The sequence below is a fragment of the Lynx rufus genome, unplaced genomic scaffold (assembly GCF_022079265.1).
Source record: "Lynx rufus isolate CCGP_SWC_20201006 ecotype Redwood Valley unplaced genomic scaffold, mLynRuf1.p SCAF_2, whole genome shotgun sequence".
In the NCBI taxonomy this organism is placed as follows: domain Eukaryota; kingdom Metazoa; phylum Chordata; class Mammalia; order Carnivora; family Felidae; genus Lynx; species Lynx rufus.
Genome location: NW_025814834.1, coordinates 158042472 through 158053047, shown reverse-complemented (window position 1 = coordinate 158053047; position 10576 = coordinate 158042472). Strand labels below are relative to the sequence as shown.

Sequence of the window (10576 nt, the reverse complement as noted above, 5' to 3'; positions counted from 1 at the left end):
TAATTTTTTCTCAAATTATTATCTCATAGCTCTGGTGGTCAACTAGGAAGCTGTCACTTAGGGTCTCTTCAGTGGTTGCAGTCAGGAAACATCTATGTAGGCTCTGTCCCTTGTATCTCCAGAGCTTGATGTTGGCTACCAACTGGGACCTAACTGGGGCTGTCAGCCAGAATACACGTACATGGCTTCTCCATGTGGCCTGGGCTTCCTCAGGGGATGATGGCTAGGTTCCAACAGCAGGTGTCTTGAGAAAAAGAATCAGGAAGATGCTAGATCACCTTTTATGACCTAGCTTTGGAAGTCACGCAGTATTATCCTGCCACATTCTACTTATTAGGATGAATCACTAAGACCAGCCCATATTCAGGGCAGGGGAGTTTAGTTAGACTCCACCTCTTGAGGAAGGAGTGTCAAAGAATTTGCAGGATACTACATACAACAGGTGCTACTTAGATGCCTGTTTATCCATTAAACATTTTGAAAAAGGCTCAGAAGAAAAAAAAAGACTGAGAGTGGTGCAGTCTTAAAAGGTTTGACTAGAAGTCAATAGTAATGCTGAAAAGGCAATAAATTATGCCACCCATGGCTGTTTGTTTTGCAAGTATTTGCTGTCTTTTACAATCTCCTTGTAGGACTGAGTTGGGTGTTTAGTCTAGGAAGATAAAGTAAATCAGTGCTTCTCCCACTTTCATGGGTATGCAAATTTCTTGGGGATCTTGCAGATTTGGGTTCAGTGGGTCTGAGGTGGGCCCTGACTGACATTCTACATTTTTTTAGATGTTTATTTATTTATTTTTGAGAGAGAGAGAATGAGAATGCAAGCAGGAGAGGGGCAGAGAGAAAGGGAGAGAGAGAATCCCAAGAGGACTTTGGGCTGTCAGCCCAGAGGCCAACATGGGGCTCAAACTCAGGAACTGTGAAATCCATGACCTGAGCCAAAATCAAGAGTCAGATCCTTAACTGACTGAACCACCCAGGTGCCCTGGACATTCCACATTTCTAACGGAGATGCGTGGTGATGCTGGAGCTCTGTGGACCACGCATGAATAGCAAACTAGTTGAAAGCAGTAAGGGTGACTAAGTGGCTCCTGTGATGTCTCCCTTCTCTGGCCCTAACAGACAGGGATAAGCCACCACAGGTCCTTATGTGCTTACAGGACCCTGACCTTCTGGCCAAGTGAACCCTTGATACCAGCAAGGTTAATCTGTTCTCTCACAAGACTTTATATAACTAGAAATAAAGGAACAGAGTAATTTTCCTCTCTTTTGTGGTGAAGCACAGGACACAAGGCTCTGGCATTACCAGTCATGTGAAAAAGCCGGTCTCCGGGAGGGATAAGGAAATGCAGAGAAGAATATCCAGGTGCCATTCCAGTCCCTGGTGAGGCTCAGTCCAGAAACCCCTCCAAGATTTGCAAGATATTCTAATGTCCCTCCAGTAAATTCCCTTCTTGGTCTAAATTTGTTCTGGTTGGGTTTCTAGCATTTGAAACTTAAAACATCCAAACTAACATGAGATGGGGGAGAAGAGGAAATGGAAATGCAGTGCCCACTGTGGTGGGAGAACAAAGGAAAATTTCAGACCGGATTATTATCCAGACATCCAGGGCTTGGGGTGAGGACAGACTGTCCATTAAATCATGCTAAAGGTGTCTTTCTTTTTCCTTCCTCCCTCCCTCCCTTCCTTCCTTCTTATGTTTATTTATTTATTTTGAGACAGAGAGTGCACACAATTGTGTGAGTGGAGAGAGGCAGAGAGAGAGAGAGAGAGAGAGAGAGAATCCAAAGCAGGCTCCATGCCGTCAGCAGGAGGCCTGACATGGGGCTCAATCTCACAAACCATGAGATCATAACCTGAGTCAAAATCTAGAGTCAGACGTTTAACCAGCTGAGCCACCTAGGTGCCCCTACTTTTAAAAAATTTATTTAAGTAAACTCTATACTCCATGTGGGGCTCAAACTCATAACCCCCAGATCAAGAGTCACGTGCTCTTTGACTGAGCCAGGCAGGTGCCCCGCTAGAGATGTATTCCTAACAAAGTGGACAGACCATAGAGAGAGTTAAACACAAGTAAAAAGTAAGGCTCAGGGAAGAGAAGGGAACAGGTCAGTCTAGGCGTACCATGGCCAATGTTCTTTAGAGTGACCTCTGGGCTTGAGTGGAGGGTAAGAAGTAAGTGGAAGTTAAGAGCTAGGTAGCCTCCTGCCCAGCACAGAAAGGGTGAAATTCTCCTGTGTTTGGCATTGTATGATGTGTTTCACATTTATGACCTTATTTAATGACTCTTGGGAAAGTGTCCTACATTGCTCCCGCCAGCTGTCCCTGAAACTAGCACAGTCAGTGTATCAGATGAACATGAGTCACATCACGTGAGCCCCACCCGCTCGACCCTATGACTGGGTATTCCACGGGCAAGTCTGGAATTCCTCTGGGGTCTCTGAGGCTGCAGGCAGCCCAGATGAAACAGTAAGCACTTCTGTATGACAGTCACCACCTTTCGATGTTTCAAGTAAGTGAATTTTTAATTTTTAACCGGTGTCTTGGTCACACCTTCATCTACATCAATCCCATATTCAAGGTCTACACAGTTAAAATAAACCAAATACTTTATAGCACAGTTCCAAAACCAAAACATTTCTGCATTAAGAAAAAAAAAAAAAAAAGACTGGTTTCTACCAAGGTGTACTGGCCACCAATTGAAAGACTTTCATATTTACACAGCAAGTGCGTGTGCAGACAGGGCAGGTAGCAACAGAAGGGCGACACCGGAGAGCACTTTCCTTGTGGCAAAGGCCGGCGGGAAAAGGATGAAGTAATGAGGCTGATTTCATATAGCCAAAATGGATGCTGATCTCATTATTTTATAGCCATACCTTGTGGTATGTTTATAAAATATTTCTTTCACAAGTTAAAAGAGAATCTGCTACAGATGGATTTAATTTTGGTAAAATCAATGGAAAAAGTTCTATGTTAATGCAACATTTGTTGTAAAGATTCCAGAAACACACGAGTCAAAATTTCAAATTATGATTCCCACAGTAACTGTAACTCTGCTATGCAACATACATAATGGAAGAAATGTTATCAACATATACCATAGGAGAAAGTACTCAGTAAGCAGAAACAAGCTGAGTTATGCTTGTTGTGGGAATCATCATTTCCAACTAGCTAAGGATATATAAAAATTGAAACCATAAATGCATGCATTATTTTATGTATTTAATTCCAATTTTTCTTGATCCAATTTAATCAGCTTTGCATCCAAACTACATTTCCCTTTCATAAACTGCAAATGAATGTCTTTCATAATTTTAAAATCCACATCATTTGGTTTCTTTTTCTCACGCAGGCTGCCTTTGCAGAATGGCATCATCATATCCTGTCCCTCCCCTAAAAGGTCAGGCCATGTCTGCTGCGACCCATTTATCTACATTTCCTTTTCTCCCTGAAGACACCAGGGACAGGGGGGAAAAAAATACCAAAGAGAACAAGAATCACATTAAGTAGCTTAGACAGGTAAATAAGTTCAACAGAAAGAGGGACGGTGGCATCATTAACTTCCCTGCTGGCATCTTCTGAGCACAAATAAAGAAAACAGTACCGCCACATATTTACAGTTTCAGAAGTGTTTAGTCATAACATTATCTCATCTGATTCTCACAACAACACTGTGAGAAAGACAAAAAGAAAACTCCTCTCGGTTGTTCAGCTCTTTGTGACTCCAGCAGAATATATTTAAGGATGTGCTTTTATGGTATAATTTAAAGTCTGGACTATTTAATTGCACTTACGATATTACCCACTTACCACATGCAGAGGATTTACTTATTATTGAAAGCAGAATATACTTTATGTAAAAAGATTATGGTTACGAGCTAAACATTTAACAGTTTAAGCTTTCTGCTTTAACTGTATTCTGAACATTCAATAATGAAACAGAAAGAAATAACTGCCCTTAGAAACTCTGCCTGGGCAAAATTAATCCTGTATATTATATCCAGTATTACATTTTCCAGTTTGGTTTTAACTAAGAAGGGCACCTTCTACTGCCTCTAAAGAGGAAGGCTGTTACTTCCCAGCGGTCTGTACCATTGGGGTAGGTTTCATTATATTCAAACTCAATTACTTTGACTCAAGATCAGTCATATTTCCTTTTGACGCGAAGCAGCTTGGTCCCACCAAGTGTTCAAGACCTTGCGTGAGTGTTTGCAGGGTGCCATGGTCAACCTTTTCTCTCTCTCTGCTACTGTGGTCTGGCTAGTCTAATGGAAGTTTGTTTTTCCCCCTCCCTATGGACAAAAGGATACCTCTCCATTTATTCAGATACAAATTCTCCCTTTTCTTTTACCTAGTACACCAATAAAAAGATCAATTAAAATGAAGGTTCAGAGCAAAGCAAATGCCTCATTACTAAGCAAAAAACCTTAATATAATTTGTTCTAACCTGAGAGGTAACAGTGTATCCTTTGCCTGTGAAAAGTATGACCATTTTGCATGTAACTAAAGTGTAATATTTTAAGTGTTAAAAGGAAAGTAAATCCTAAGGAATATTAATTTTAGGAGGTTTCATTGTGGGGAAAGAGTTCTTTTTAATGTTACCTATAATTATAAACAAGATCTTTGCAATTAATAAAGATAAAGATCTGGGTAAAACAGATGAAATACAAGAAGGTATCCTGTGGGACACGAATACTTAACTTTCATGGTTTTTACCCCCCATATGCAAAAAAATAGTATCTGCGGCTGATGGCAAAACACAATCTCAAAACTATTTCCAGTTATGAGACAGACAGGAAGATGACTTGTAAGCTAAAAAATCAGTGATGAAGATATGAGCTCTTGCATCTTCACAGAGATCAGAAAAGGGGTCTTCTCTGCCTTTTATGATGCATCAGTCAGACATGAAGGCAGGGAAGTGTGAGTTTTTCATACCGTCCATCCACTCTATGAGATCATCTCAGAAAAAGTATAGAAAGAGCCAGTGGGCAAGGTTTCCCTTAAACAGAATTGAAACAATGTCTCTTTCAATATGGAAACTGGAGGGGAGGTAATCAATTGTAGAGTATCACAGAATGGTTAGAAATGAGAAATGATGGGGTTTGTTTCTTTTGAGCAGTCAGTAATATGAAATTCTCAAAGGTCTTAAATTTTCCAGATAAACTGACAGCAAATAAGGTCCCCCAAACTATCAGTACCATAAATGAAGGAACTAATGTTTTTATATTGACTTATAATTAAAGCTTCAGAATTCCATGAATGCTGAGAGTAAAATATTAACGTGGTAAAGAATGAACCAAAGGAAGATTTGGGGAACAAAGTAAGTGGTCCAAGAACAGAAGAACATTAAAAATCTTACTGTACATTCATAGAATGGATACTGTGCAACCATTCACAATGTGTTCTGAAGAACTTCTAAGGGTTGATAACAAATTGTAAAATGAAAAGTAAAGTTACAGAATGATATATTCTATACGATCTCTAATTGGGAAAAAAATATGTATATAGAAAAAAAAGACTAGGAGAACAACACAAAAATACTGACAGAAGCTTACATCTGCTAGTGACAATGTTATGTCTTCACATTTTTTTTTCTTTTCCAAGTGGAAAGGGAGTAAGATTAGGGGACATTTTTATTTGCAAAAGCAGCTGTTAAGTATACTCTGATCTCTCTGTCCCATCTTTTTAATAACATGCACAACAAAAAAAGTATATTTAGAAGTTGCATTAACAATTATTTTTCTCTAAGTTATCAAATCAGTAGTTCATTCAACTTTAGTTTCCCTATACTTTTTACCCAATTCACACAAGAACAACGTATTTTTTAAAAATATAATGGCATAAAATCTTATCCACGGTGGTAGTCTTCATGCAGTCTTCTTCATACATCACATCTAGAAAATGAACTTCATATGCTTGATTCCATACGTTTTGAAGAAAACCATTATAATGAGTGCCCACAATCCCAGAATAAAACCCCCAGGAGGATGCCAATCTTTCAGCTTTGGTTTCTGCAAAACAAAGATGACAGGGTAAATTTAACAACAATGTATAAAGCAAATACTGGTGGAAAACAGAAATTTCATAGGTTGTGTTTTAAGAGGGAGTAATTTAGCCAAATTAAATGTATTAGGATAGCAACAGTGATAAAGAATTCTAACTGGGTAAATATTTCAACGTGATTCTTACAAAGATCAGTTTCAAATGACATTTTGTGCCTTCAAAGAGACTTCACTGGCCACCCTACCCAGCCATCTCTCTTCACCCAAGCTATTTGGTGGCCTAACAGTCCTTCTCCTTTCAAATTTATATATCCATTAGTTTGTTGGTTTTATCTGTTTCTCCTATTAGATGATAGCTCTATGAGGGTAATGTTGCTCATATTCCTAGCACCTATCTGCCATAATGCCTGGCATGTAGAAAACGTACATATACTATACTGATTAAATCAGTGGAAAAACAAATGCCACTCAATTCCATTTGTTCTGATATTCAACAAATACTTATCTGGGGTCTAATACCTTTAGTTAGATTATGCCCTTGAGACAGAATGCTCTTTACCTCATTCTGCCTGTTTGAAACTGCCTAACTGAAATGCCAACTCCTCCAGATTTTCCCACCTGATATATTCTTTTCTTTGAATCTATAGTTCTTTCTACACTTACTTCTATTTAGTAATATAATTATCTTTATTGCTTATCTCCTTGCAAACTTCCAGGGGGCAAAATCTGGCTTAGTCCATTTTATATCTCCTTGTCAATTCCCCCACCTCTCAACACCCAACCAAGTATCTTGTATATTTCTTTGTCCAGCAAGAAAGGGGAGACCAGTCTTCCCCATTTAGTTGTCATTTCAACAGCTACATTATGTCCCTGAAATTGGAGGTCTGTGACTATGATCTTTTTACGAGTTTTACTTCCTGAACTACTAGCCAATATTGTAATGATAGTCATGATATGAGAATCATATGACATGAGGGTCATATTTTATAGTAGAATAGAGTGAAGAGAAATTGTAGTCTGAAATTTTAATTTGTTCTAGTCACCATGTAAACTAGCCAAGGAAGGCTCATAAATCTCTTAGAGCTATCTGCATCTCACAGTTTGGTTTCCCATACATAACCAAGACTCCTAATGCTCTTCACTCAATCCTAAACTCAACATGTTACAAAAGGAAAGGAGGGAGGCAGGGAAGGAAGGAAGGAAGGAAGGAAGGAAGGAAGGAAGGAAGGAAGGAAGGAAGGAAGGAAAGAAGGAAGGCAGGCAAACTCAAAAATAAAACAAGTCAAATCAAGCAGAATTAACCAGTAAAGGCCATGCCAGTAATATGCTGCCACATTCTATAGTAACTTCTGTTTATTATCTATGCCCTAAAATACCTGATAGTTGCCTAATGTATACATTATAAACCCATTAAAAGAATTCAAAAGAACATTTTGATACAATGAAATTTTATTTTTCGTTTAATTTTATAAATGGAGAAGTTACCTATGGAAATGCCTGGTTTTCAATTAGGTGATCTTTCTGAAACTTCTTCCTTCTCTTCTGAAGTTCTCTTCCCTTAGCTTCAAGGACACTCTCACCAGGTTTTTATTCTGCTTCTCTAACCATTCCTTTTCAGTCTTCTTTGCTCCTTAAATTCTAGTGTTCTCTAGAGGTCTGCCTTTAGCCATTTATTCTTTCCCTTTATATAATCTCCCTGGGTGACACCTGTACCGTGGTTTTGACCTCTGCCAGCAGGCTTATGATTCACAAATTGATATCACTAACATAGAACTCTATGCTAAACGCTATGTTCACGTACAATTAACAGATATCTTTAGTTGGATATTCTCAAGGATCACAAACTTTACCATAGCTAAGAGCAAATTCATTCCTGAGTCCTTCACCCAGCTCTGTTCTTCCTTCCCTGTTTTCCACCTCTCCATCCACATGAAGGGCATCACCATGCTGCCCAAGTGATAAAGCTAAAAGTCCTTCCTAGCTCCCCTATCTCGCAGACCTTCCCATATCCATGAGTTACTAATTCTTATAGGTTTTATCCCCATCATATTTGTCCTTTATAAGTCTTCTATTACCACTGCCACTACCTTAGTTCTAGCTCCTATCATTTCTTGTCAGGATCACTGAAATGGTGTCCTGTAACAGTTTCTCTTCCTCCAAGATGTCCACCTCTTTTCCATCTATCTATTGCTGCTAGACACATCTTCCTAAAATACAAATATATATTTGTATAATATGTATATATATATATACATATATGTATAAGCCTCACATGCATGCGTGTAAGTATTGTTTGTTTTAGGCACACATTACTTTTGTAATTTAAAAAATTAAATAATTTAAAAATGAGGGCTTGGTGTGGTGTGGTTCAAAGAGCATGGGATTTAGAATTAACTGCTTTGGATTCAAAGTTTACTTTTAACACTTAAAGCCTACGTTGCCTTTCAAGCCACTTCTCCACTCTGAATTTCTGAATCTACAAAATGGACATGGTAACACAGACCTCCTAGGAATGAATGAATGCACAATTACTGCAATGATCTGTTTTCTGAACATTTACTCCATAACTACTCGTTCCTACCTAGAAAAGTGATATGAAACTCAAAGTACTTTTAAGGTAACTTTCTTTTGTGTTTGTTATGAGGAACGCTGTTTGAATCAATCTAATTTTTGTTATTTTAGTTTGTACAAATTTCAATTCAAAATTAACTTGTTAAACTAATAGGAGAAATTCACCGTAATATTTTCATCTGGATAATAATGCTAGAGTTTTAATCAATGCCTAATATAAACACAACTGACAATATTGTTTACAGTGGTTATATGCTACATTCACTCTACGTCTACTCCTACTCCCAACCCACACTCCTTCCAGAAAACTTCCCAAACACAAAAATATTATAATCCAATTTTTCCTCATGTTACTTTCTACTCAAAACTCTGCAACGGTTCTGATCATATGTGAGATGATGATGAAGACAGAAGTTCTTTCCCTCTAGTATCTTACAAGATGGTTAAGTCCATTGGTTCTCAAACCATTTCAGATGGCAGAGCTTTTGGAAGTCATGGTGTTCTTTGTGAAACACTATGAAAAGTCTTAATTTAATTCCAGTAGAAAATCTAGATTAGTATAAAGCATAGCCATATTAAAGATAGGTAATACAAATATCACAAGCATGTGACAATGAAAAACAAATGACTGAACTAAACATGATTGACTATGCTTGGTTTTTGTCATGTTTATTTTCTATTAGTCAAATAATTGGTAATCCACACCTCAAGGGTTGAAAACACTAAACCAAAAATTATTTTTCTGTAAATTGGGACAAGATTATCATTATTAGTTATTAGTGGAAGTACATCTTTATTAAACAGTTTGCAAATGTTCCCTGGAAATTCCGTTGAAGAGCACTGACCTAGTTGGGAGATAAGATTCACATTTTTCCTGATAACTAGGAGTCTCTGATTTATACGGTATTTATATTTTTAAATTTTTTTAAAGTTTACTTATTTTTGAGATTTTAGAAAGAGAGAGCACGAGCAGGGGAGGGGCAGAAAGAGAGGGAGGCAGAGAATCCCAAGCAGGCTCTGCACTGTCAGCATGAAGCCTGATGAGGGGCTCAAACTCATGAACCATGAGATCATGACCTAAACTGAAACCAAGAGTCAGATGCTTAACTGACTGAGCCACCAGGCACCCTATATGGTATTTACACACACACACACACACACACACACACACACACAGTTTTGTTTGTTTTAAGTAGGCTCCATACCCAATGTGGGGCTTGAACTCACAACCCGGGGATCAAGAGTCAGATACTCTACTGACTAAGCCATCCAGGTGCCCCCAGGTTAATACTTTTAAAAATTTAAATAAATATTGTCAAAATCTGGCATTAAACTCTTAACTACAGAAGAACAGGCTATAATACAGATGATTGTTCTATAAACCAATTTAATGAATTTCAGTGCTGAAAGAGTTCAGAGGTATGAACTTTCAAGAGTTCAAAAGTACTGTAACTTTCAGGTGGTATTTAAACCAACTCATGCTTAATAAAAAAAAAAGTGAATACTATGTAAGCTCTATGATTAGAAATTATTAAAATAATAATCAAGTAGTTAATAGCAATCTTAGTTTTGCAGCTGTAGAAACTTTAGTTACTTTCCAATGAGATAGATTCCCTGAGGTCACAGCTGTACCATTAAATCTTAAACTTAATCAGAAACAAGTGCCAGAGAGTAGACAACTACAGCTTCTTTGGAAGTCACCATCATTTCCCCCAAGATTGGTCCAGGCAGCTATTTTGATCTGTTATTCCAAAGCTGGCTCAGAGAATTCTGGAGGCATTGCTTCCTGGTTCTTAATTTTCATTTTGGGATAATAGATGTGTCCCATATTTAGACCACTGATGCCCAGGACAGGACCAGAGAGAATCGCAAAGTGCTAGAGCTTTGAAGATAATAGTGGAGGACTAAGAAATATATGTAATCACTCCAAAATTATAATGGAAATTCTGTATTCACATTATAACACTGTACAGGCTAACCAAAGCAGCAAATCTCAGCCTTTCAA

At 38.0% G+C, this 10576-nt stretch overlaps 1 protein-coding gene across 1 annotated transcript in view; it reads right to left on the bottom strand.

Annotated features, from left to right (window-relative positions):
• Window positions 1-2496: 2496 nt before the first annotated feature.
• Window positions 2497-10576, bottom strand: part of PIGK (phosphatidylinositol glycan anchor biosynthesis class K) — a 122020-nt gene continuing 113940 nt past the window's right edge. Inside the window, exon 11 of the mRNA XM_047083264.1 lies at window positions 2497-6009. Within this exon, the coding sequence (XP_046939220.1) occupies window positions 5893-6009 (117 nt within the window). The 3' untranslated portion in view covers window positions 2497-5892. The remainder of the gene's footprint in view (window positions 6010-10576) is intronic.